Here is a 26,428-nt window from a genome sequence, read left to right as displayed (position 1 = left end):
AACAAGTGTTATGTACGACTCTTATATAATTAAAGGAAATTCCGCAAGGTTTGACCATGAGCGTGAAAGAGCACCTATTACCAAGCGCCACAATCATTCATTCGACTTAAATAAAACCCCAGACTCAGAACTAGGTATAAAAATAGTATCCAATGATACCTTTTTTTGGAATTTAGGACCCTGGTGTCATTTACATGTTCTAATGATTAATAATAATCGATGTTGTTAGAATGCACAATTTCATCTCCGTTACGTATGATCATACATAATACACCACCGCAAGAAATGAGTTGCAGGATGCCATTTAGCAACATATCAACTGGTATGAAGTTCAACAAATATATTGTAATAAGATTAGTAATGAATTAATATATATATATATATATATTATATATATATATATATATATATATATATATATATACAAATTTAATACTTATTAACATATCTTTTTTATTATAGCAACTTGCGGTCAAGTCCATGTTGTCGCCGGCAATCCACTTATATCTAACCGTCAAAATTTGGGTTTCGACTTAAATATATCACCAGAGTCGCAGATAGGTATAAATATATATTCATATTATTTAATATTATATATGTAGTTGTCACGCAGTTAACATGCTTATATAAATATTTAATCAATGTAATTATAATGGGATACTTTTCTTTTAGGGATGTACAGTAATTGTTGCCTTACAAGTGACAACAATATAAGACCAGTCCCGGTTGAGCCGGATATTGAAACCATTCCGCATTACCGGAATTTGTTGACAGATTTCCAAAACGTTGTTGAACCCTTACATGACAATAGTCCCTCAATTACTGGTGAGTTCATATGAAATGTGTTACAATAAAAGGGTATTAAACATGTACTACACTAAAATACAGTATCATGGTAACTAATATTTTTTTTTTAGATTATTATTTTGATCTTGGTGATCCAGAGTATCTTTGCGAGCATTGTAATTCATTGTTTTGGTACAATGAACGGTCTAGCATATCAAAGTCACGTGAAAGTCCAAAATACTCAGCGTGTTGCGTCAATGGGAAAATAAAGTTGCCATTTATGACAAAGCCTCCTCAAAAGCTATATGACTTATTCTTTAGGCCACATGACAAAAACAATTGTTTTTTAAAGAATATAAGGTCATATAACAGTATGTTTTGCTTTACGTCGATGGGTGGGAAAATTGACAGAACTATTAACAACGGAACATCGCCGCCTATATTCCGTATAAATGGTCAAAATTTTCATCGGATTGGAAGCTTATTACCTTCAGATGGCATTCAACCGAAGTTTGCCCAATTATACATTCACGATACAGAGAATGAGATAGAAAATCGATTAAACTCTCTGAGGTATACTCTTTTGTTGTACTGCAATTTCTTTTCCAAATAGTTGGTTAATTCAGAGAATCTTATATTATATATTCATCTTTGTTTAGGGCCGAAAACAATGGTTCTGCATTGCATAGTGAGGTAGTAAATGACATTAAACAAGTGCTTGATGAACACAATGTGTTGGTTAAGTCATTCCGAATGGCCAAGTCGTTTCTGGAGTCTAATCCTCAAACGCAAATTAGAATGAGATTAATAGGGAAGAGGACTAAAGATGCCAGGACTTATGCGTTACCGACTACTTCCGAGGTTGCTGCACTGATTGTTGGGGATATAGACCCGTACATGGGTCAACGGGATATTGTTGTCGAGTGTAGGTCTGGAGCGCTTAAACGAATAAATGAATTAAACCCGGCATATTTACCATTGCAATACCCAATCTTATTTCCATACGGGGAGGATGGTTTTCGAGAAGATATACATTTTGCAACACTTGGTACAAAACAAGATTTTGCCAGAAAGAGTGTTTCACAAAGAGAGTACTTCGCGTTCCGTATCCACGAAAGATCAAATGAGGTCTCAACAATAATGTATGCTAAAAGGTTATTCCAACAATTCTTGGTTGATGCGTATACTATGGTCGAGTCTTCGAGGTTGCTCTATATTAGGTCAAATCAAAAAGCTTTGAGGTGTGAGGCGTACAAAGGGCTGTCTGATGCGCTTACGCGCGGTGAAGTTCAACCCAGCTCGACAGGGAAAAGAATAATATTACCATCAAGTTTCACCGGAGGAGCAAGATACATGATACAGAACTATCAAGACGCCATGGCAATTTGCAGATTCATAGGTTATCCAAATCTTTTTATTACATTTACATGTAATCCTAAATGGCCCGAGATACAACGATTCGTGGAGAAAAGAAACTTGAAAGCGGAAGATCGTCCCGACATTGTCTGCCGTGTTTTCAAACTTAAGCTAGACTGTTTAATCAAAGAAATAAAAAATGGGAAACTATTTGGTCGTGTAAAGGCAGGTGCGTCTTTCAATTGCATATAATTGGCAGTTTTAAAAATAATAGATATTATTATATGAAGGTTATATCTTACAATATTTTTGCCTTTATGACAGTAATATACACGATTGAATTTCAAAAGCGTGGTCTGCCGCATGCGCATATATTATTGTTCCTTCAAGCGACCATCGACTTTGCCGATCCGGCTTTTATGGACACGATCATTTCAGCCGAGATTCCCGACAAGCATTCAGACATTGAGTATTACCAAGCTGTCGAAGAATTCATGTTGCACGGCCCATGCGGTGTTGCAAGAATTAAATCCCCGTGCATGGCAAATGGGAAGTGTTCAAAGCATTTTCCAAAAAGATACATTGATGCATCACATTTTGACCAAGATGGTTACCCGTTGTACCGAAGAAGGGATGATAAGAAGACAATAAAAAAGAATGGAATAGAGTTGGATAATAGATATGTTGTACCACATAATAGGTACTTGCTTTTGAAATACAAAGCTCACATTAATGTAGAGTGGTGTAACCAATCTCGGTCAATCAAGTATCTCTTCAAGTACGTCAACAAGGGCAATGACCGTGTAACTGCTGAGTTCTATAAGACTTCGATGGACGAAGCGGGTAATGAGATTGTGGATGAGATAAACATGTACTATGATTGCAGATATGTATCTGCATGTGAAGCAGCTTGGCGATTGTTTAGTTTTGAAATACAGTATAGGACACCCCCTGTTGAGCGATTAAGCTTCCACTTACCTGATTGTCAATCAGTTGTTTTCCAAGACGATGATAGCATTGATAATGTACTAAATAGAGAAACAGTTGGTCAAAGTATGTTTAATGGTTGGTTTTTAGCGAATCAGACTTTCAAAGAAGCGTGTTTGTTGACTTACATTGAGATGCCTACCAAATTTGTGTGGAAAAAAGACATCCGTGAATGGCATCCAAGAAAGTCAAATAGATCCTCAATTGGTAGAATATTCTATGTACCTCCAGCTTCAGGAGAAATTTATTATTTGAGATGTCTATTGAACATAGTACGTGGTCCAAAAAGTTTCAAGGATATCAGGACAGTTAACGGTGTTGAGTACTTGACGTTTAGGGATGCATGTTATGCGCATGGACTGCTAGATGACGATAAGGAGTATGTTGATGCTATAAATGAGGCAAGCTATTGGTCAACTGCACACTCATTGAGGAAGCTATTTGTTGTTTTACTAACATCATCCTCAATTATTAGACCCGAAAATGTTTGGAATCAAGTTTGAGAACATCTTTGTGAAGATGCTCAGCACCAGCAAAGAAGATTATTAAAACAACAAGGTCAGTTTTCTTATGTTTCTTTACAATATACTATTCCGGAAGTTTATTAAGTCAACAAATTATAACAATTTTGGTCTTGGTATTGTAACAGATTTGGTTTTAACAGTAGAGGAGAAAAAGAACTTTGGATTATTGGAATTGGAACACCTTTTGGGTCAACAGAACAAATCCTTAAATGATTTTCCTCCGATGCCCACACCAAGTACCGATAATACAAGGTTGTTTCAAAATCGACTGGTGTTTGAAGAACTGAATTACAATTCAGAACAATTGAAGGCAGATTCTGAAATGATGTTTTCCAAACTAACAGAAGAACAAAGGCTCATTTTCAATACTGTTACGCAAGATATTGAAAGCAATAAAGGTGGATTATTTTTTGTATATGGATATGGTGGTACCAGAAAGACTTTTTTATGGAGAGCATTGTCTGCTTCAATTCGTTCCAAAGGACAGATCGTTTTAAATGTCGCATCAAGTGGCATAGCTTCTTTGTTGTTACCAGGTGGCCGAACAGCTCACTCTAGATTTGCAATACCTATTTCAATAAATGAGGACTCTACGTGTAACATTAAACAGGGTGGCGACTTGGCTGAATTGTTGATAAAAACGAGTTTGATAATTTGGGACGAAGCTCCAATGATGCACAAACATTGCTTTGAAGCGTTAGATCGAACCATGCGAGATTTACTGCGTTTTGCTGACAGTAACAGTGAGATGAAGACGTTTGGTGGTAAAACCGTGGTACTGGGTGGAGATTTCCGGCAAATTCTCCCAGTTGTTCCAAAAGGTTCACGTCAAGACATTGTTTCATCCGCTATAAATGCATCATATTTATGGGATAGTTGCAAAGTTTTGAGATTGACGAAAAACCTACGGCTAAGTTCGGCTAGCAGTTCTGGTAATAGGCAGTCATTGACAGAGTTCGCTAACTGGATTGCCAATATCGGAGATGGGAAGATTGGAGGCAGGAATGACGGGATGGCAGAAGTCCAAATACCTAACCACATGTTAGTATCCCCCGGGACCGACGACATTAAAGCAATTGTTGAAAGTACATTTCCAATGTTTGCAGTTGGAAATACTGACCCAGAGTATTTGATAGGTCGTGCTATACTTGCACCAACGCTGGACGTTGTCCATGCAGTTAATGAATATATGACTGAGCTGCATGATGCCGAAAGTAGGTTCTACTATAGTTCAGACGCAGTATGCAAAGCCGACGGTGATAATGGGATACTTGGAGATGTACACACCCCGGAATTCCTAAACAGCATCCGTGTGTCGGGTCTACCAAACCATACACTGAATTTGAAAATTGGATCACCAGTAATGCTAATGAGGAATATTGATCATTCTATTGGGTTGTGCAATGGAACTCGGTTGATAATCACAAAGTTAGCAGACCATGTTATTGAAGGCGAGCTTCTAACTGGGCCCAACAAAGGTACGAAAGTGTTAATACCCCGAATGTCAATGTCACCCTCGGATCCCAGATTGCCGTTCAAGTTCCAACGAAGGCAATTCCCGTTGATGCTTTCATATGCAATGACAATAAACAAAAGTCAAGGCCAAACCTTGAAACATGTAGGGTTAATACTAAAGAAACCGGTTTTTGTACATGGTTAGTTGTACGTAGCTGCATCTCGCGTTAATAATCCAGACGGTTTGAAAATACTTATTGGAAAAGATTCAAGTGCAACTACTACATCAACCACTAATGTTGTATATCATGAAGTTTTCAATAATTTGTAATTTTGTAATATATTGTTTTTATATTGCCAACATCTTTGAACTATTAGTAAGACACAATTTGATTACGTGTCGAAATTGTATTTCCCAATATATAACACAAATCTTAACATAAAACACGCACAACTAAAAATACTTAAATAACATCCCGTGCATCGCACGGGTCAAATACTAGTTATTATTATTATTATACCTTAGGTCATTTTAAATGTTAATTTAAACAGCTAATTTTTTCAAATATCTTTTTACTAACCGTTGATATAATTCGCTGGTCAAATCTGCTAATATAATCCGCTAACGCTAACCGCTAACTGCTGATTGTCAAACAAGGACATTGAGAGGTAGTTTCTCACTTCAATTTGTTGTGTGATTTGAATACTCTCTTTGTCAACAAGTCCCTCAAGTAGTTAATATGATTTGGCTTTATTAATTTAAAATTTTTAAATTTTTTCATGGTATTAATAAAATACTTGGTAAATAAATATAGCATTATTTTGTATTATAACTTTGATATTTAATTAAAAAATAGTGCAAAAAAAAAAAAGATAATAGGCAATCTAGTGAATATAATCAATTGATGAATTTGAATGTAAAGAATTTTTACATTGGAGAAAAATAAAGACAATATAACTAATGAAATTATTTCTCTTATTTAATTTATTGATAGTGAATAATTTTTTTTTTTTTTGAATAAATGCATTGTAGACACATAATTCTAAATTAATGAAATGCATATGTATTATTTTTTGTTGTAGCTACTAAATTATTATTTAATTTTTAATTTAATAAGAGTAAAATAGAGTACTAATTATGCCAACTTTGATTGGGATGGGGTTCGAACCTAAAACCTTTCTTATTGAAATCAATGAGTAAGTGAGCTAACAGAAATTAGCGGAAAAGATAATATTTAACGGAAAAGTTAACAGATAATCATATTCATTAGGGATAAATTAGGAAATCTCAAAGAAAAATTAAAAACTATCAATCTGAGACATTCATTTGATTAAAAAATTTGACCGCCATTTTTTCTACCCATTATAGGCCTAACTCTCTTGGGCTCTTATTAGTATAGGAGATTTGCATATATATATATATATATATATATATATATATATATATATATATATATATTCATTTAAACCTCAATTATAATTTTTTTTTAGGAAAAATGACATTTTTCCCCCTGAGTTATATACTTATAGCATTTTTCCCCCTGAATTATTTAAGTGGTTCTTTCCCCCTGAAATGTTAAATGGACATATTTACCCTTAAAATAAATATTTCATTTATTTTTCTTCTCCAACAAATTATTACTATCATTTGGTTCAAACCAAACAGATACTATAGCACCAAACCAAAATATTCCAAATACAATTTATAATCAAAATGTGATATTTAGAGTTTATTAAAATCGCGAACTGGAATGGTTGGTTCATGTTCCGAATTGAAAAAATAAAATACATTTATTGTTGAATTTAGACTATTTTAAAATAAAGACGGTTCAAAATCGCGAACCGGATCCGGAATCGCCGGTTCACAGTTCATGATCCAATTTTTTTTATTCTTAAATTTAATAAATTGAAATCTAAATATTGAGTTCTAGATATGAATTATAATCGAAAACTTTTAATTCGATTGCTATAGTGTCTGGTTCAGTTCGAACCGAACCGTGATAATCGCTACATATACACAATAATTTGTTGGAGAAGTAAAATAAATAAAATGTTTACTTTAAGGGTAGAAATGTCAATTTAATATATTAGGGGGAAAATCACCACTTTTAAAATAATTGAGGGGGCTAATGTGCTTACATAAATAATTGAGGGGGAAAAAGTGCTATAAATATATAACTTAGGGGGAAAAAGTGTCATTTTCCCTTTTTTTTTTTTTTTAATTATAGAGGAAAGAGATACCCACATACACAATATACGCCTACATCGAGGCTCAAACTTTAGACGTCCCACGTAAGGGAGCAACCGGATATATATTATGATTCTGCAGCGAAATACCATGTCAGGTGAAGAGGCATCAAATATGGGAGGCATGCTAAGGTCTTGAAAAATACATTTGTGCAGATATGGATTTTACTCCAACCATTATATGACCCTAAAAAGCAATTAGAGTACTTTGAAATATTGTATTTTTCATTTTTCATTTTTCATAATGAATATAATTACACTGATAACAAATAGCATTCGAACTCGTCACTTTTGAATTTTCATAAATCTTGCATATGAACGATACATTATATTGTGTTAGCGTCCCCTGCTTCATGCTTGTTAGGGATTATCATTTTTATCCCCACTTGAATTAGGATGTTTCCCTTTAAAATTAAAAATAATATGTATTGGAAATTTAACAAATTGGATAAAAAAGTTCAATTAAAAACTAAAAAAAAAAAAAAAAAAAAAACTAAAGTGTCAAGAAACGGACATAAAATGATAAAAAGTTGAAATAAGTACAAAGGGATGTGTGTAGATGTTCTCAAAAAAAAAAAAAAATTGCAGTGAACACGGTCAATGGCGTGAAAAAAGAAACATTCACATTAAATGCAAGCATGGGTTGTCAGAAAGAGAAGTACAATAGGTAAGAGATGGGTTGTCAGATCAGCACATGATTACAGTAAAAAGCTAACAATCTCTTTGTACTTCACAAGCCGGACACATCCGGATTTTGAACGGACGATGCATCAGAAGGGCAGATGAGGAATTTTATATTGCCACCAGAAGTGCAAATGAAAAATTTCATGTAATAAGGTCCAACTATTAAAGCATAGAGTATAAAAAAAGTCGTCTTAAAATGTCATGGGCAAAAAACACTGAGACTTTATGCGTATTCATAGATTTTTTACTTCTCTTAATTATTTTGGAGTTTAAATTATTAAATTTCTTACATTTAAATTTTTTTTAAAAAAGTCTTAAAAGACTTCTAATGTGTTTTAGATGGTCCTTTTGAAGCTGGAAAGCCAATGCAAATGCAGAACAAAATATTACAAAATTATATATATTTTTGTTCAAAATAATATTCTCTACTTACTATTTTGATTATAACTCGATGTAGGGAGGTGTAATTGAGAAAATTTCAACATTATTGAAAAATCAACTGAAAGGATACAATTCTTGTAAAGGTCACAAAGTCAAAATTTGAAGTTACGAGTGAGAGTCAAAATCTACTTAGATGTTTGAAGTTGTCATGCAAAATTACTGAAATGCATACTGCATGTATTTGACTTGTCAAAAGTCAAATTCAACGAGTTGAAAGCCAAATTATATCAATCCATTGCTTTGATACTCATATTTTCTCCATTTTTTTTTCAAATTTAATTATTTAGCCCTAATATCGAACTATGTTGCCCCTTGGCCTACCAAGTAAAGAGCAGCAAATTATGACGTGGACACGGTTATATTCACAATTTTAAAATTTTATATTCACAATTTTAGATTTTAATATACAAACTTACAGAACTCAATATTCACAATTTTTTAACTCTATATTCACAATTTTTAACTGATTATTCATAATTTTTGAACTCTATATTTACAATTACAAAACTCTATATTCACAATTTCATAACTATATATTCACAATTAAAGAACTCTATAATCAGAATTAATAAGTGAATATTCACTCGCTGAGTTGTTTTTAATAAATTTTCTGCAATATAATTTTGCTTTGATATATTTTAAAGTACTTATTTGAAAATAAACATGGGATATTATTCCAATCGCGCAATGCGCGTGAAAAACTACCGTACATAAAATTTATATATTCTTCCCAAACGAAATTTATATATTTAAAAACTACATTGAAAGTACTATTAAACACAAAAATCAGATTAAGAATAATTAAAATTTACTAAAGAAAATAAATAACGAAGAAAAAATTAATTTGACCAATAAATAGTAAGCGGAACATACAAAATGAGATAATATAATTCACTCCATTAAAAATAATATAGCTTCACCTTAACAGTGAGTCATATCCATAGTCCAAGTACAATGCTTCAAATTCAAAGGGAAAATTTCACCTTTTTGTCATTTGATATTATACATAATCACATTTTGTTATTGATTATTAAAATTTTCTAATCATATACATAACTATGTAATTTGTATCACATTTTGTCATGTTGTATAATTTTTAGTTAATTATTGTAAGATTGTTTTTTTCAGAAGGAGTACTACATTTGCTTCTTCCTGAAGGAACACTTATGGGAGAACACTGCATTTGCTTCTTTTGGAATAAGCAATTCTGAAAATAGTTGACAAGGAAATTAGATGATATATGACTAAATGTGATATAAATAACATAATTATATATCTAATTAGAACATTTTAATACTCAAATATCAAATTTGATTTATTTATTTATGTATAATAATGTATAATAGTGAGTGAAAATTATTCAAATTCAAATATAAAAGTGATGCAATAATTAAGGGATAAAAACCGGAAATTATCATTTACGTAACGAAATATGTATTAATGTACCGCTGAATAATCACACGCCGTCGGATTATAATCATTCCTCAAACGTGTCCACAATCAGAGACGGAAAGACCTCGCATCCCTCCCTCCAATTCGGGTACTCTCTCTCTCCTAGAAGGCTTCGCATTCGCTCTTCGTTTCAACCGATCATCGTCGCAGAGATCTGGCGACGACTATTCACTGTGAAATCTCAGTCCCATCGCGGACCTTCAACTTCAGCTGTTCAAGGTAAACCAACTCAAATACGTTTTGACATGAACGAGCCTATGTATTCTGCGCAAATTCGTATATACTCGGCCAGACAGGCTGTTCATTTCAATTAGGGTTTCTTTATTTCAATTTCGAAATCGTGAGTGTATTTCCTGGTTAGTTTGTGCGCCTGATGCTGTTGATTACAACATTATTGGTGGGAATTCAATATTCGACGTTAAGTGAGTAGTCTAACGCGAAGAATGAGAGAGCGGTCGTTGTGGATGATTAGAGATGTATTATCTCATTGATGAAATTATTGCTCAGTTCTTCGTTTCTTGATTGATTATCTAGCCTAGTTTTTCAAAGTTTATGTTGTATATTATGCTTCTAGAAGAGTCAGTTGAACTGCTTAATTGCTCCTAAGTTGAGACTTGATTAATGGCTTAAACCATGCTGATCATTTAAATCTCACTAGTTTGGATTGTAATGTTATGATGATGGGTGAAGATTTCTTTAACATGATGAGTCTGCTAAGTAGTTAATGCGTTTGTGTAATGCCGATATTAACAGTAGTGAAATTGATAACAATTTTGAGCTTGAAAAATCATTGCTCATTAATGTTTTCCATGAATGGATATATACTTTTTTCTTTTATGAAACACTGTCATCTACTCATGTTGTTTAGGGCATAATTCTGGGTTCTATTCTCCTTGTTTTGCTAATACATTGTAATGATATGGAGCAGCCTTGGTCAAAATGTCTTCAAAGTATTATGTGGATGGTTCATCCATTACTTTTGCATGTTTAACATTTTCAAATGTTGACCCTCTAGATTTCTATATCTTCTGGTGGCATTCTAAATGTCTACTCTGTCTTCTCCAACGAGTTCAACTTTGTCAACGTCTCGAGGGATAATTCCCCCAGCTGGCTTTGGTGCATATGAAGATTCAATGAGTGCGGCTCCTGGACCTTTTGGCAATACTCAATCAGAGTCTAGTGACACTGATGAAACTGAGTTGCATTCTGTATCATGGAACCAGGATTACAGTTGCTTTGCTGCTGGCACAAGTCGAGGTTTTCGTATATATAACTGTGATCCCTTCAAGGAGACTTTCAGACGTGATATCAAAAGTGGAGGCTTTGGGATTGTTGAAATGCTATTCCGTTGCAATATTTTAGCACTCGTTGGTGCTAGAACCAATTCTCAATATCCTCCAAACAAAGTTATTATTTGGGATGATCATCAAAGCAGGTGCATTGGTGAGTTTTCGTTTAGGTCTGAGGTTCGTGCTGTGAAACTACGACGGGATCGCGTTGTTGTTGTTCTTGAGTACAAGATATATGTCTACAATTTTATGGATCTAAAACTTCTTCATCAGATAGAGACTTTTGAGAATCCTAGGGGGCTTTGCTGCCTGTCACACTACTCAAATACATCAGTATTGGCTTGTCCAGGCCTTCGACGAGGACAAGTTCGTGTTGAGCATTTTGGCCTGAACATGACAAAATTAATCAAGGCTCATGATTCTCAGGTAGCATGCTTAACCTTGACAATGGATGGGCTTCTTCTTGCCACGGCTAGCACCAAGGGCACTTTGATAAGAATTTTCAATACAATGGATGGGACTCAGTTGCAAGAGGTACTTTCTTCCCTCAATATGTTAAACTGGTAACATGATTATATGAAGGCATATGCTAAAAATTGTAATATACCCTTTAGGATTTCAAGGAATAATTTTCATGATGAAATTGCCTTAACAAGGTCTCCTGCTTAAAAATAGCTTTAGATGTTTTGCAGTTGTACCTTCTCCTTTGAACTTAACCTGTCCATTGCTTCATTGCTTCAAGAGGTGTATTTTAACATGTTATTACGGATACTTCTTTACAGCATGCTGATTCTACTACATTCACTTCCTGATAGGTACGCAGAGGTGTAGACAAAGCCGATATCTACAGTATAGCACTGTCACCAAATGTTCAGTGGTTGTCGGTTTCTAGTGACAAAGGTACTATTCATGTATACAGCCTAAGAGTGCGAATTGTTGGGGAGGATGTTGCAACTGATAGCAGCACTGTTGGAAATCAAGCGCTGTTGTATCAACAGCATTCATCAACTGCACTTGATGCTCTTATTTCTCCGAGCACCGGTGCCAACCCTGGCTCATCATTGTCTTTCATGAGAGGTGAGAATGTATTCTTTTTTGGATGACGAGGGAAACCCCACAACCCTTTCGGGTGTAGGTAAACCCCGCTTTGTGGCCCTAGCTTGCAAAGGCCCACAAGGAAGTAAACCAGCCTAGGTTACCCATAGCTGACTGGCTCAAACCAAGGGGGTAAGGATTCCCATGTGGTTACAAGTGTGGATCTCTTGCCATCTTGGCTGGGGTTACCCCCGTGAGAATGTATTCTTAGTTATGCTGCTGATTGCTGATGCTTCATTTTCAACTTCTTCTAATCAAGCATTCTCATTTTTACAGGGGTTTTACCAAGGTATTTTAGCTCGGAGTGGTCATTTGCTCAGTTTCACTTGCCAGAGTGTACCCAATTCATCTCTGCATTTGGTTCTCAGAACACTGTTATTATCGCTGGCATGGACGGGAGGTATGAGGCACTATTCTCTAATTTGTCATTAAGATATACACATCCGCAACACTTGGCGCAAAAATCACTACACTTGCTTTTTATGTGTGTATAATTGTATATTCACTTTGTTCATTCCACAATTTTGTCAGTCAAAAACTCTCATCATATTTGCCCTCTAATCTCCTTTCTTTTGTGTCACTAGTTTCTACAGGTGTAGCTTTGACCCTGTGAATGGAGGGGCTATGGTGCAGCAAGAATATGTTTGCTTTCTGAAAACAGAGAGTAGACCTAGATAGTGCCCAACTTCAGTCATATGGAAATATGCTTATCATATCCTTCCTCTGTATATACATCATTGCCTATTACTTTGGATGTAGAAAAAGGAAAAAAGGTCAGATGTTATTGGCTGCTGATATATACTTTAATAAGTGTACATAATTCTTTCAGTTTTTCAAAGATCCAAAGTGTGTAGTAGGTGTGAGACTCTCTCTATAAGAAATCTTGAAATATCGATTCCTCTTAAATGTAAATAGTTACTTGGGTGCATGCCTTCATCTCTGACTAATCATAAAATTAGAATGACTTTCATTTGGTGTTATACTGTAATCATCTAGCATGCGAGTCTGGCAACTTGGTTGCAGGCTTGCAGCTGTGATCGGGGGAGGAGTTAAACATTATAGATTTGTATTTCTATTTTTTTTTATACAAAATAAAAATTATATTTTTAGGTTGCACAGATTAAATAGTATTCTTGCATTAAAAAAAAAATAGTATTCTTAATTTGGAAGATTCTGTACCATATTGCCTTCATACAGTTATATCATGTATCAGTGTCCATCTTGCATTGTAGATTTTGATTCAAAAATTTTGTTTATGCAGTTCATATATTTTGTACTTGTAGTTAATAGATTTAAGACATATAACATGTTAGCTACAAATTCATACATGGAATTATTTTTTGTAATGATTGTTGCATTTTGAGATTTTGTTGAAATTTGAAGAACTTACTGTATCAATACATAATTGAAAAAAATGAAGCAAATGGATTTCAGTATTATTGAAATTGAAGTGATAACTGATAAGATTTTCTTCTCCATAATCTTCTCTCTGGTGCTCCCACATCAACAAGCAATGGGGATCACTTAACTACCTCTAACAAACAGGTTGAAAATGTAAGTTATAAAAATGCAGGCAATAATAATGCAAATTCTTGAAATTACAAGAAAGTCTTTAACTTCATAGTTGTGTATCACTGTCCGTCAAAAGTTCAAAAGTTCAGCATAGTAAAAATATGACTTTATTTTGTTTTTACTTGCGTAACAATCATCGTCATATTTTGTTGATAGAATGTTAAATTAGTAGACTCGACCCTCCAGAACTTTACTCATCACTATTTCACCCTCATAACAACATAGTTTATTTGAATCACTTGAATGTGTGTAATTAACAACAATTCATTTATCACACATCATTATCTTATTATTACTCATTCTCAATCATTATAAATGCAAACAAATAATGTATTTTATTTTTTAAAAATAATATCTTAAATTATAAATCATATTTTGTTTTGTTATCTAAAAAAACACAATGTTACAAAAATCGCGGCGCTAGGCGGTGGCCTATCGCCTAGAAAATCACCGAAATCGGTGATTTATACAGTCGGCCACCTAGGCGGCCTTGGCGCCGACTAGGTCAAGGGGGACTAGGCGGCCGATGATTAGCTATTGTTCCATTTTTTCTTAAATAAGTTATTTTGCTTAAAAAGACGTCATTTTGAGCGAAATAGTTCTAAATTGTTCAAATTGGCCGCAAATCTAAAAAATGTAAAAAAAATCAAAATCAATTTTGCTAATATTGATACTTTGTGAGTTGTGATTTTGTGGAATTGTGTTTTAATTCTTTAAATCTTTAAATCTTTAATTCTTTATACAATTTATAATTCTAGTTGTTTTTTAAGTTAATACTTAATATTTTAGTATTAACTATTAAAGTATTAAATAATTTATAAATCAAATTTTAAATAAATAAAAAATTTTAAAAATATTTAAAAAAAGAACGCCCGAAGAACGCCTAGCGATTTTTGTAACGTTGAAAAAAAACATATGTACTGATACATATGCTAGTTGTAATGCACTTGGTACTCTGAATTAAAATAGAAACAAAAACATTTTTGTTTCGTCGTGTACCAAATATTTGTACAATGTAGTAAGCTCTAAAAAAAAGGAAATAATGACTAAAATGGCAAACAGTGTCATATATAATTTTTCTAAATTTAGAATAAAACATTAGCTAGGCTGTATGGCATTGAACATTGTTTAATTACTATGTATTGTGTCACTGTCTCTACGTGTTTAACGCTCCTCAAATCCTCAATGCCGTTGCCGAAATGGCCGCTAAAGAAATGAAACAATAAAAAAATGGATTTTTTTTTCCCTTAAAATTCTTTGTTGAGTAATATAGTCACTATATGAAAATGTGCATTAAAAAATTACACTTTATAATTCTGGTCAGCAAAATATCTTATCGTACTCAGTCAACAATTTGATCAACTTAATTAGAGTTTTATCAGAATTTTATTTCCACTGTCTTGTTTTATGTGTCGAGTTTGGTTAACGAGGTTTGACGGGAGTTGTTTACAATTTATTTTTTATAATATTAAATTTAGAATTAGTATGTAAATTTTATATATTTAGAACCTATATTAAAAGTACTATTAAATTTCTCAAAAAAAAAAAAAAATACTATTAAACATAAAAACAATCAAATTTTAAAATTATAAGAGAGTGATAATAGAAATAAGCTAAGAAGAAATAGTTGGTTTGACTAATGAATAGTGAGTATGGCAGATAAAATGAGACATATGGAGTATATATATATATATATATATATATATATATATATATATATATATATATAAAATAAAGAAATCTGTGTTTTGTGTTTTCATGAGGGGTGATATCAAAATAAGCTAAATTTCATAATTGACACCTCAAGAAGTCAAGAAAATATCTTTTCTCTGAAGAGTGCCATTAAACTCAACAACTGTTTTCAAGATATATATGCACATACATATATACATACATACATACACAGTGAGGCTTCTTTAATTTCTTTGTTGAATTTCAAGCTTTCTGCCCAAGATTCAATCTTTGCACTGCCCTTTAATCTGTAAGTCTCTCTTTAGCTCTGTTCACACACACACACACACACTGTTTACCATACATGTATAAATAAACTTACTGTGTATGGATTTTTACCTGTCAATGGCTGGGCAGTTTCGTTCTGCTCTCTCTTTTTACAGCCCCACAAAATTTGGTAAGGTGAGGGTTAGTTCAGTTGATTAGTACTTTCTTTTTTACTTCACAGTAGTTAAGATGCAAATTGGAACCACCATGGTGGTAAATACAGGTTTTCACTCCTTTCATCCACCTTTCAACTTGTATTGTTCAAATTTTCCATTTTATAATGTAAAGTCAGTTTGGGCTACTTGAATTTTTTAATCTGCTTTTACACTGCCAGTATAATCTAGACAAGTTGAAAAAAACACTATAATCTCTAATTTTTTTTTGGGTGACGAGCAAAATCTGCAGTCACTATCTGATGTGTGACTTGAATAAACTCTGCCTTGTGACCCTGGCTGACCAAGGATCACGGGGAAGTAAACCGGCCTAGGTTGCCCATAGTTGACCGACTCAAATCAAGAAGACTGATATGCCACTCTTGTCGAGAATCGAACTAGTCAACAACCTAAACATGACCAACTTGGTTGAGGCAAGGGTGACCAAGCAAAACCGGCAGTCACTAACCGATGGTATGCCTTGGATAAACCCCTGCCTTGTGACCCTAGCTAACCAAGGATCACGAGGAAGTAAACCAGCCTAAGTTGCCCATAGTTGACTGACTCAAATCAAGAAGACCGATAGACCACTCTCGTCGAGAGTCGAACTAGTAACAACCTAAACATGACCAACTTAATTGGTTGAGGTTGCCTCCCATTAATCTCTATTTTCTTGAACCTAGAAAGGACTTGGTATGCTAATTTGTTTTGAATGGTTATACAATCATGGGGTTCAATGATTGATTAGAAAAACCACATTGTCAAATGACCCACCCCCCAAGACAAAATTAAATACTGTTTTAAAACAAGTTGTTGACACCTAATGCTGGAGATTTGAGAATAAAAATGTTGTTAAGTTTCACTTTTCAACATTGAATTCCATACCCATCATTTATCACTGGCAAACAAAACATACAGCCCAACTTTTGCTTTTTCTTTATTGTGAATCTTTTTCTCTTTCTGGTCTGCATTCTTTTTTATCTCCAACTTTGGCTTTTCTCTTAAATGGATCACCTTTTTTTTGCACTCTTTAGCTTTGATGAGCTCCTTTGTGTGTAGCATGCCTTCTTTGCTAAGATTCACTGTGCCTGCAAAATTTAAATATGCAGAGAAAAGGCGGTCCAATCATTGATGCATGATGTATAAGGTCTCGCATTCTCGCCATATATAGCTGCTCAGACTCCATTTCTCGAGCATTATTATATGGTGAGTTTTCTCGTCTGCCTTTAAAGAGTTCCAAAACGTGTTTAGCCTTGCTTTTGAATAAGCAGTTTGGTGAAGGTTGATTAGAATGGAGGGCTATTTTTCGTTTATAACGAAAGAACATTTTTAGAATTAAAGGATTTTCATTGTTTTCTGCAGTTCTCTTTTGCACTTCCTCCATATTTGCGCTTAAACTGATTGCCTTTTTTCATCTTAAAATGTCAAAACAGGCAGCCTCGCTTACTAGCAGCCATTAAGAAAATCGCGATGAGAATTCATCTCTTACTAGCAGCTGTTGCTTCTGTTTTCTTTCTTCCGGGGATTGTTGCTGATCTTGACTCCGATGGAAAGGCCTTGCTCGAGTTTTCTGCATCTGTTCCTCATCGACGAAAGCTCAACTGGAATTCTACTCTCCCAATCTGCGGGTCTTGGACTGGCATCAAATGCAGTAAAGACGGGACCAGAGTTGTAGCTCTCCATCTCCCTGGTGTTGGTCTTTATGGTTCTATCCCGCCCAACACTATTGGAAAGCTGGATGGTCTTCGGGTTCTAAGCCTTCGGGGCAACCGTTTGAATGGGAATCTTCCTTCTGATATCCTCTCCATCCCGTCTCTCCAATCGGTCTACCTTCAGCACAATAACTTCACTGGGAATATCCCCACCTCGCTTTCTCCCCAGCTAGGTGTGTTAAATCTTTCCTTTAACTCTTTTACTGGCGAAATTCCACTTGCAATCAAGAATTTGTCGCGATTATCTGTTCTGAACCTGCAATATAACTTGTTATCTGGTGCGGTTCCTGATCTCGAGTCTTCGAGGCTAAAGAACTTAAATTTGAGTCACAACATGCTAAATGGCTCGATCCCAGATTCCCTCAAGAAATTCCCACTTTCTTCATTTATGGGGAACTCTCGTCTCTGCGGGGAGCCTCTGGCTCAGTGCTTGGAATCTCCCCCGCCATCTTCTCTCCCAATACCTGAAAAACAAACATCCATTGGCTCGACGAAAAAGCCTAGCATAGCAGCTACCATTATAATCACAGTCGGGGCTTGTTCGGTGCTGTTTCTTTTAGCACTTGTCATTGTCTTCTTCTGCTTGAAGAGGAAAATCTCGGATGGCAGCGGGGAAGTTAAGGAGAAAGTTGGTTATGGTGGAAAGAGTGAGAAGCCCGAGGACTTTGGGAGCGGGGTACAAGATGCAGAGAAGAACAAATTGGTGTTCTTTCAAGGCTGCTCTCACAGCTTCGATCTGGAGGACTTGCTGAGGGCTTCGGCTGAAGTTCTCGGGAAGGGGAGCTATGGAACAACTTATAAGGCTGTCTTGGACGAGGCCATGATGGTGGTGGTGAAACGGCTGAGGGAAGTGTGCGTCGGGAAGAGGGAATTCGAGCAACATATGGAGACCATAGGCAGGATTGCACAGCACCCTAACGTAGTTCCACCCCGGGCATATTACTTCTCCAAGGACGAGAAGCTTCTCGTCTGTGATTACATGCCTGCTGGCAGCTTGTCTGCAGCCTTGCAAAGTATGCATCTTTCCTTAACTCCAGTTCAATCTTGATTTCATTAGCCATCTTTCTTGGTTTTAATCGAACCGGGACTACATTATATGCATCAACCTAATCAATTGATGATTTGTTTTTGGATCCAATCTTATATGATGTTGTTGGACTGTGGCTTGGAGAGTCGAATCCAACATCCTGTCTTTTTGTTGACTGCTATGCAACTATAAGGAAATAAAATTGCACCTTTGCTGGTCAGGTGCCTAGGCGGCCGAGTTATTTGAGTATAGGGTCTCCACTTTTTGCACTCAAGGCGGTGAGTTGTTAGGTTATTATAACTCCCTAAATAGTCAACTACATATGTTAGACTATTAATGGAGTACATGGTTGGAGGAAGATAGAAGAGGAATAGCAAGCAGTTGGGTGTTGACTTGGTTGAGTTAGGTGCCAACTTGGTCGAGTTTGGTGCCTAGTCGGTCGGTAGACTAAAAGCCACCTTGGGCTGAAATGGCAAATTATACCATTGACCAGGGTCTGCCTTGCATTGTAGACCCTGATCCAAAAATAACCTTCAAATTATGTATCTATAGTTTCTGTACCGGTGGACTAAAAGCCACCTTGGGCTGAAATGGCAAATTATACCATTGACCAGGGTCTGCCTTGCATTGTAAACCCTGATCCAAAAATAACCTTCAAATTGTGTATCTATAGTTTTTGTACTAGCAGTTGTTAGTTTCTCTATAGCTATCATATTATGTGTCAGCAATTATAAGTTATTTTTTTTACATGTACAGATGGTTAACTTGTTGGTATATGATGTGTTACTGAAGGTACATAATTTTTGTATTAGGGTTCACAATGCAATATAAAACCTGGTCCATGATATAACAATTGGGATGAAATTGCCTCGACCTAGGGCCACCTAGGCCAAATTTTACAACACTAGACGTAGTGATAAGCGTTTGATCCTAACATAGTTTACTGTAACAGGTAATCCGGGTACTGGTCGAAATCAACTGGATTGGGAATCAAGATTGAAGATTGCGATTGGAGTAGCAAAGGGTATTGCTCATGTTCATTCAGAAGGTGGAGCTAAGTTCACTCATGGCAACATCAAATCCTCAAATGTACTTCTGACAACAAGCATGGATGGCTGCATTTCTGATATCGGCTTATGCCCTCTGATGAACAATGCCGCTACAACCAGCCCGCGACGCCCTGGCTACCGGGCACCCGAGGTGTTCGTCGAAACGAGGAGAGTCACACAGAAGTCAGACGTGTACAGCTTCGGGGTGGTGGTCCTCGAGATGCTGACGGGCAAGTCGGCCGTGCCAGTGGCGGGGCACGACGACGTTGTTGATCTGCCGAGGTGGGTGAGGTCCGTGGTTCGGGAGGAGTGGACAGCCGAGGTGTTCGACGTCGAGCTGATGAAGTATCAGAACATCGAAGAGGAGATGGTGCAGATGCTTCAGATCGCTCTGTCGTGCGTTGCAAAGGCGCCCGACATGCGGCCGACGATGGCAGAGGTTGTTCGAGCTATCGAGGGAATTCGCGGGCCCGCAGAGACAGAGACAGAGCCACAGCCATCCTCAGATGATAACAATGGAGGCACCCCTGAGTGAATTTGCCATGAATCTGCAATGACCAGTTGCACACTTTCCTTAATGCTTCCTTAGATTATAATGTTGTTTAATGTTTCCATTAGATGTTCTTTCATGTTTGCATATCTTTATGCAATTCCCTATTGTGCCATTTGTAGATTGTTTGATCAATCAGCTGACATAAATGAGAAATTTCTCTCTTCCTTTGATTTACCAAAAAGTCTGCAACCCCTACTTGAAAGTTATTGGGTAAAGTCCGCCTTGTGACTCAAGAAGTATACAAACCTAAATCAATAAATAACTCTTGTTGGAGTCTAACTTGAAGCCTTATAATTACCTAACTAACTGTCCAACCAAAACTTGCCGTATAGTCGGGCATAGCCTACATAGACTTAACTCTCTAATCCAAACTAGTAATTCCTTAGAGAGAACCAATTTTACATTTGATGTTACATAGTCATGCTATCATATCCCTTATTCTTATTTAGGTAGCATCGAGTATGAATAATTTTTTTAAAAAATTCTACAATGTCAAAAAAGGTACTGGATGTGTTTGGTAAATAGTTGTTAGTTGATTGTGTTAGTGGGTTTAAGTAGTTGATAGCATTAGCTTATTGTAGAAAGATGTTTGGTAAATTAGCTGTTAGCTGATAAATGAATACATGTAAAATGACTTTCTCAAAAAGCTGATCGAAAAAACTGATTTGAGCAACGTTTTTAACTTTAACGTTTTGGAGCAATAAGTTGTTCCAAAAAACTAATTAATCAAACACTTATGGGAGTGTTTGGTAAATACCTGTTAGTTGATTGAGTTAGTGAGTTCAACTAGTTGATAGCATTAGTTGATTGTAGAAAAGTGTTTGGTAAATTAACTGTTAGTTGATAGCTGAATACATACAAAATGACTTTTTCAAAAAGCTAATCGAAAAAGTTACTTTGATTACCTTTTTGAATTTTAGCGTTTTGAAGCAATGTTGTTACAAAAAGTTAATTAATCAAACACTCATATTGGCTGCTTAACCAAGTCAAACAGCTAATAGTGGTCAAACAAGTCAAAATTGGTTTATAAGCTAATTAGTTACCAAACATGGTCTATATTAAATGTTTAACCAAGTCAAACAGCTAATAGTGGTTAAACAAGCAAAAATTGACTGATAAACTAACTATGTTACCGGCAAATTATACCATGGACCAGGGTCTACCTTTCATTGTAGACCCTGGTCCAAAAATAACTTTCAGATTTTGTATCTATAGTTGACACATTCTGTACATGCAGTTGATAGTTTCTGTACATGTAGCTATCATATTATGTGTCAGCAATTATCAAGTTATTTGTTTACATGTACAGAAACTGTTAATTGTAGGTACAAAATTTGTTAACTGAATGTACATAATTTTTGTATCAGGATTCACAATACAATATGAACCCTGATCCATGGTATAATAATTGCTATATTAGTATCTTACCAAACTGGGCCAATATTGTGTTTAGTACGTCTTAGAAATAAAAATAGTGGCGTCATTTTTGTAAGTAGAATAATCTAAATTTAAAAACATAATAAGTAGGGTAAGTGGCTTGTAGTCTACTGATATTGAGTTGCTCCTCTAGGTAGGAGGTTGGGTTCAAACCTCGGTTGAGGTAAGTAGACCCTATATATAGGGTATCCCCTTCTTTATAATAAAACAAAAAAAAAAACATAATATGTGTGAATGATAGTTATACCCCTGATTTATGTCATTTTTTTGTACATTATGCTATAAAGGTTGTACATTAAAATATTTTGAACAAACATACCCCTACCGTTATAACTCCGTTATATTTTCCGCTATTGTTACCATGCACATGCATCCACCATATATTTTCTTATCTTATTCATTATTAATAATATATAAACATTATATATTTGAGTTATATGTCAATTATTACATAAAATATAAATATCAAATTTATAAAAATGATTTACATTATTATTATTATTATTATTTAGAATAATTTAAATATCTAAAATTTAAATAAATTTAAAATTTTAATATAATGTATTAATATTGGGCACCTATTTTTTTGCGCACGGGCATAAAAAAATACTAGTAATAATTATTTATAAAAGTGAATTGGTGATCAATATTAACCCCAACCATACCCTTTAATTTGCTTTATTTATGAGAATTTTTACTATGTCGCACATACACTACACAATAGGATAGTTCAAAAAATAGTTTTTTTTTTTTTTTTTTTTTTTTTTTTTTTTTTTTTTTTTTTTGAATGAGTTCAAAAAATAGTTAAAACATTTAGGGGGCGTTTGGTTTGGGTTATTTAAATTTGGACAAAAAATTCATTTAGGGGGCGTTTGGTTCAGGTTATCTAAATTTGGACAAAAAATTCATTTGATGTTATTTAATGATTTTACATTTTATTTTTGTTTTTAATAATATGACATAAAATTTTCAATAATCACATTATACGGAGGAATTGTAACAAATTAAAATTGATTAAATCAGAGCCATTTTTCAGAATGCTTTTTTCTCCTCACCTCTGACCCTTTTTTGGTTTCCCTATTGAAAGGTACGGAATCAAACTCGATCTTCATAATTTCCCCAAAAGTTTTCTGGTTTTTGTTTCCCATTCTCATCCACATTCTTCAATTATATTCATTCATACTTTTCATGGAATTGCATGCAAATTTTACACCAATTTGTTGAATAATGGAATTCATGGCGCCATGCTAGCTTGTATGCAGACACCAATATCTCCATGGTTTCATGTTTCTAGGTTTGGATTATTCCCATGTTGTTTATGTATATACATTGCTAAAAATCTTGTAATTTTTCGACTATTCAAAATGATTGAAAACATGTTTTTGATCACTTTTGACATACGTTCCTTAAATGATCGAAAAAGTAGTTAATAATTATGTGTTTTTCATAACTTGTGTTGTATATATTGCAATGCTTTTGTGTATGGATCATGTGTTGTCATACACGCACACACATATTAGCGTCCAAATGCGAATTGGTCTTAACATGCGAATTACTCCTTGCACCGCAACGGCTCCCAAATATACCAGCTAGAAAATTTTACCGTGCAATTGTGCCCGGTGCAAGTAGTTGCGGTACAATCTTTCAATAGTTTCCGGGTTCGCACCTTAAGGCTGGTTTGCACCTGAATGAGACTATATATATATATATATATATATATATATATATATATATATATATATATATATATATATATGGGAGATCAAGTGCAGCCATGCTGTTAGGTGTGGTCATATGGTCAATTACATGCCATTAGATTAGATAGATCCAATGAATCACATTAATCAAGATTCTTCTAGTATTTTTGCGCACGTTCTCCTACCCAGCGAACTGCAAGGGTAAACTCGTCATAAGGCATCGAAATAGGGAAAATCATATTGTTGTGTGTTTTATTTGTGTAATTGGTGCATTATTAGCCTTACTCTGGTGTATTTGTAGATTCCCATTGGTGCCAAGTTCAGGTGCGGCAACGCCTTCTCGTGTGGTCAATGCAGCCGCACCAATTGTTATACAAATATACACCATCCATGTTATGAAATGCACAGCAAAAGACATACACAAATTAGGTACGCATCACCAAAAACGCGCCATTAGATATGAATAAATACACCATACAGTGTTCGGGAATACACCATTGGTGTGTTTCACTGTGGTGTGTTTTATTGCACTATTGGTGCATGTTGTCAACATTGTTGGTGTATTTCTGGAACCCGACCGCTATAAGTGGTCACTGTAATTACCATAACACCCCTACTTACCAAAACACGCTTAAAACCTCAAAACCTCAGTAATTAGCCACTGCCGTTAGATTACCCTGATTCAACGATCCAATACGACCACATGCACCGCCACACTTAATGACATGACCACATATGAGCTCTCTTATATATATATATATATATATATATATATATATATATATATATATATATATAATTGCATTTTTTGTCTGATTATATTCTATTATAATGGAAACTTTTATTGTTTATTTTACATTTTAGGTAGGGGTCATTGGCGCACCCTATTTCACCGGGCCCGGTTCGGTAACATAGTCCATCCTTTTCCATGGGACAGTGCTGGGCTAGGGTATGGTGCCTATTATAAAATAGTACTTTTGTTATATCACCTTTCAAAATATATGCTTTATCATGTCCTATTTTATTTGTGTTGTTTAATTTATTGTTTATTGGTTAAATTAATTTTTTTCTTTTAAGTCTCGTTAATCGAATCAGATACAAAATAAGACAGAGGGAGTATGTTATACAAAGAAAATACGATATTATAATTTAGAATACGAGAAGTGTTGTATAGGATATTTTTAGGAGTATAGCTCAATTAGTTTGATGAATTCGAATAAGAAGAGGTCGGTTTGGCTAGTATATCTTGTGATTTACCTTGTTTGTCATGAATCCAAAATAGAAATGAAGATTATCCAGATTGGGATGAGTTTGATCAGTTTTTACCGAGAGTATAGATGAGAATAAATATTTTGTACCGTTTTAACACTTAATTTGTGTATAGTTATGCGGACAAGGCAACGAGGAGCATACAAGTGGTTCGGGAGAGCTTGGAGGTGGAAATGTCCACCTCGTGACTACCATAGAGGACTGGGACGAAAAGATTTCTGAGTCTAACAAAGATGACAAGATAGTAAGTTCCCCGCACTTTGTAGACAATTGAAGGATCAAAATGACTACTTCGTAGCATGCTCTACTCACAATATTGTATTATTGGTCGTGCAGGTGATTGTAAATTTCAGTGCATCGTGGTGCAACCATTCTAGAAAAGCAGCACCAATTTATCGCCAACTTGCTGATAAGCACACCTCGTTCATGTTCATAACCGTGGACATTGATGAGCTAGGGGTGAGCATGCAACTTAAACTCTTATTTAAGATCGAGTTCAATAAAAATTCAGAAACAACTTTAGTTAAGTAGGTCAGATTGTAATCATAAGGTTACAAGTTTGACTTCAATTCTAACTGGAGAGACATATTAGTCATTTTGGTTTGAGCCCGTCAGCAATGAACAATCTAGGCAGCTAGGCTGGTCCTTTATCGGTTAGGGTCACAAAGCGAGATTTAATTGCCCCACACTCTCGAATAGTGATTTTGGGTTTCCCTCAACACCCAAAAGGGGCCGGGATTATTCTAACACGTAAACAAAAGGGACCGTAACCAGTTTGGTTGACGTGAGTGGCCGTACACTCTTATCCCTTAAGAGAGGTCGGGAGTTCGAACCCTTCTCGTATGGATAAATCAATCTGGCCAGCACTTTAATTTGTCCCTTAATTGGGTTGGCCCTGTGTGAATCGGGATTATTCTGAGTATGGTACGCGCTTAAAGATGCCTCCTACAATTAGGGCCTGCTTAGAACACGAGGGGACCGCGATTCGGGCCAACCCCACCATGCCACCATGCTAGTGTGTTACAAATTCTATGACCAACAAGAGAGGTCTATTGGTCTTTTTAGTTTGAATCGGTCACAAGACGGGATTTACCTGGTGTACGTACGCCCGCTAGGGACCACGTTTCTAAAGCTTAATCACATTGTATGTATGAAAACTTTGGGTGCAGGAGTTTAGCTCATCATGGGATATAAAAGCCACTCCCACTTTCTTCTTCCTCAAAGATGGAAGACAACTGGACGACTCACTGGTTGGTGATGAAGAGAAAGAGCTTCAAAAGAAGTTAAAAGCAGTTGCGGCAGAGCACAAAGATTGATTGGTTGAGATTTGAGAGCATACATACTCGATCACTTCTAGTTTTCTGAAAATCTATCTTTGGATTTTTGTCACCTTTTTGGATGTGTAGTTTTGGCAAATTTATGGTTGTCTAACTACCTACTTTTTGTATTCTCTATAGAATTGGCATGTTTTTTGAGAAGAAATCAAATCAAATTTACTTTGTACTGTATTAGTTAGAGCCAAAGGTATATATACTTTTTTTTTTTGTTCTGTATTTTTTTTTTGTTTTGTATTTTTTTTTTGTTTTGGGATTTTTTTGTTTTGTTTTGTTTTGTTTTTTTTTTTTTTTTTTGTTTTTTGTTTTTTT

The 26,428-nt window shown here is 35.1% G+C and overlaps 4 protein-coding genes across 4 annotated transcripts; all 4 read left to right on the top strand.

The window, feature by feature from the left end:
* Nucleotides 1–1,177: 1,177 nt before the first annotated feature.
* LOC109179329 lies at nt 1,178–5,439 on the top strand. The gene is made up of 5 exons (XM_019328834.1): nt 1,178–1,359; nt 1,446–2,371; nt 2,467–3,195; nt 3,779–5,131; nt 5,324–5,439. The coding sequence occupies exons 1-5, from the start codon at nt 1,178–1,180 to the stop codon at nt 5,437–5,439; spliced, it is 3,306 nt and encodes a 1,101-aa protein (XP_019184379.1).
* A 4,507-nt stretch (nt 5,440–9,946) lies between these two features.
* On the top strand, nt 9,947–13,263 carry LOC109179394 (autophagy-related protein 18c-like). The gene is made up of 5 exons (XM_019328889.1): nt 9,947–10,151; nt 10,948–11,755; nt 12,037–12,298; nt 12,593–12,716; nt 12,901–13,263. Exons 2-5 carry the CDS (start codon nt 10,976–10,978, stop codon nt 12,992–12,994), a joined length of 1,260 nt encoding a protein of 419 aa, XP_019184434.1. The 5' UTR covers nt 9,947–10,151; nt 10,948–10,975; the 3' UTR covers nt 12,995–13,263.
* Nucleotides 13,264–16,980: 3,717 nt separating this feature from the next.
* On the top strand, nt 16,981–20,554 carry LOC109179392 (probable inactive receptor kinase At5g58300). Its single transcript, XM_019328887.1, has 3 exons — nt 16,981–17,244; nt 17,472–18,763; nt 19,730–20,554. Exons 2-3 carry the CDS (start codon nt 17,509–17,511, stop codon nt 20,359–20,361), a joined length of 1,887 nt encoding a protein of 628 aa, XP_019184432.1. The 5' UTR covers nt 16,981–17,244; nt 17,472–17,508; the 3' UTR covers nt 20,362–20,554.
* Nucleotides 20,555–23,915: 3,361 nt separating this feature from the next.
* On the top strand, nt 23,916–26,114 carry LOC109179395 (thioredoxin H4-1-like). The gene is made up of 5 exons (XM_019328890.1): nt 23,916–23,942; nt 24,378–24,462; nt 24,898–25,026; nt 25,119–25,241; nt 25,952–26,114. Exons 2-5 carry the CDS (start codon nt 24,442–24,444, stop codon nt 26,096–26,098), a joined length of 420 nt encoding a protein of 139 aa, XP_019184435.1. The 5' UTR covers nt 23,916–23,942; nt 24,378–24,441; the 3' UTR covers nt 26,099–26,114.
* Nucleotides 26,115–26,428: the final 314 nt, after the last annotated feature.

The sequence above is a fragment of the Ipomoea nil genome, unplaced genomic scaffold (assembly GCF_001879475.1).
Source record: "Ipomoea nil cultivar Tokyo-kokei standard unplaced genomic scaffold, Asagao_1.1 scaffold0900, whole genome shotgun sequence".
NCBI classification, from domain to species: Eukaryota; Viridiplantae; Streptophyta; class Magnoliopsida; order Solanales; family Convolvulaceae; genus Ipomoea; species Ipomoea nil.
This window is presented reverse-complemented; position numbering and strand designations above follow the sequence as displayed.

Excerpts from the sequence above, each read along its gene's own strand:
- LOC109179395 (XM_019328890.1), top strand. The coding sequence starts at position 24,442 with ATGGGACAGTGCTGGGCTAGG. Across the intron at positions 24,463-24,897 it reads TGGGACAGTGCTGGGCTAGG|TTATGCGGACAAGGCAACGA; the intron begins GTATGGTGCCTA and ends ATTTGTGTATAG. Across the intron at positions 25,242-25,951 it reads TGGACATTGATGAGCTAGGG|GAGTTTAGCTCATCATGGGA; the intron begins GTGAGCATGCAA and ends CTTTGGGTGCAG.
- LOC109179394 (XM_019328889.1), top strand. The coding sequence starts at position 10,976 with ATGTCTACTCTGTCTTCTCCAACGAGTTCAACTTTGTCAACGTCTCGA. Across the intron at positions 12,299-12,592 it reads ATCATTGTCTTTCATGAGAG|GGGTTTTACCAAGGTATTTT; the intron begins GTGAGAATGTAT and ends TCATTTTTACAG. Across the intron at positions 12,717-12,900 it reads ATCGCTGGCATGGACGGGAG|TTTCTACAGGTGTAGCTTTG; the intron begins GTATGAGGCACT and ends TTGTGTCACTAG.
- LOC109179329 (XM_019328834.1), top strand. The coding sequence starts at position 1,178 with ATGGGTGGGAAAATTGACAGAACTATTAACAACGGAACATCGCCGCCT. Across the intron at positions 3,196-3,778 it reads TAGAGAAACAGTTGGTCAAA|ATTTGGTTTTAACAGTAGAG; the intron begins GTATGTTTAATG and ends GTATTGTAACAG. Across the intron at positions 5,132-5,323 it reads TCTAACTGGGCCCAACAAAG|CTGCATCTCGCGTTAATAAT; the intron begins GTACGAAAGTGT and ends AGTTGTACGTAG.
- LOC109179392 (XM_019328887.1), top strand. The coding sequence starts at position 17,509 with ATGAGAATTCATCTCTTACTAGCAGCTGTTGCTTCTGTTTTCTTTCTT. Across the intron at positions 18,764-19,729 it reads CTTGTCTGCAGCCTTGCAAA|GTAATCCGGGTACTGGTCGA; the intron begins GTATGCATCTTT and ends TTACTGTAACAG.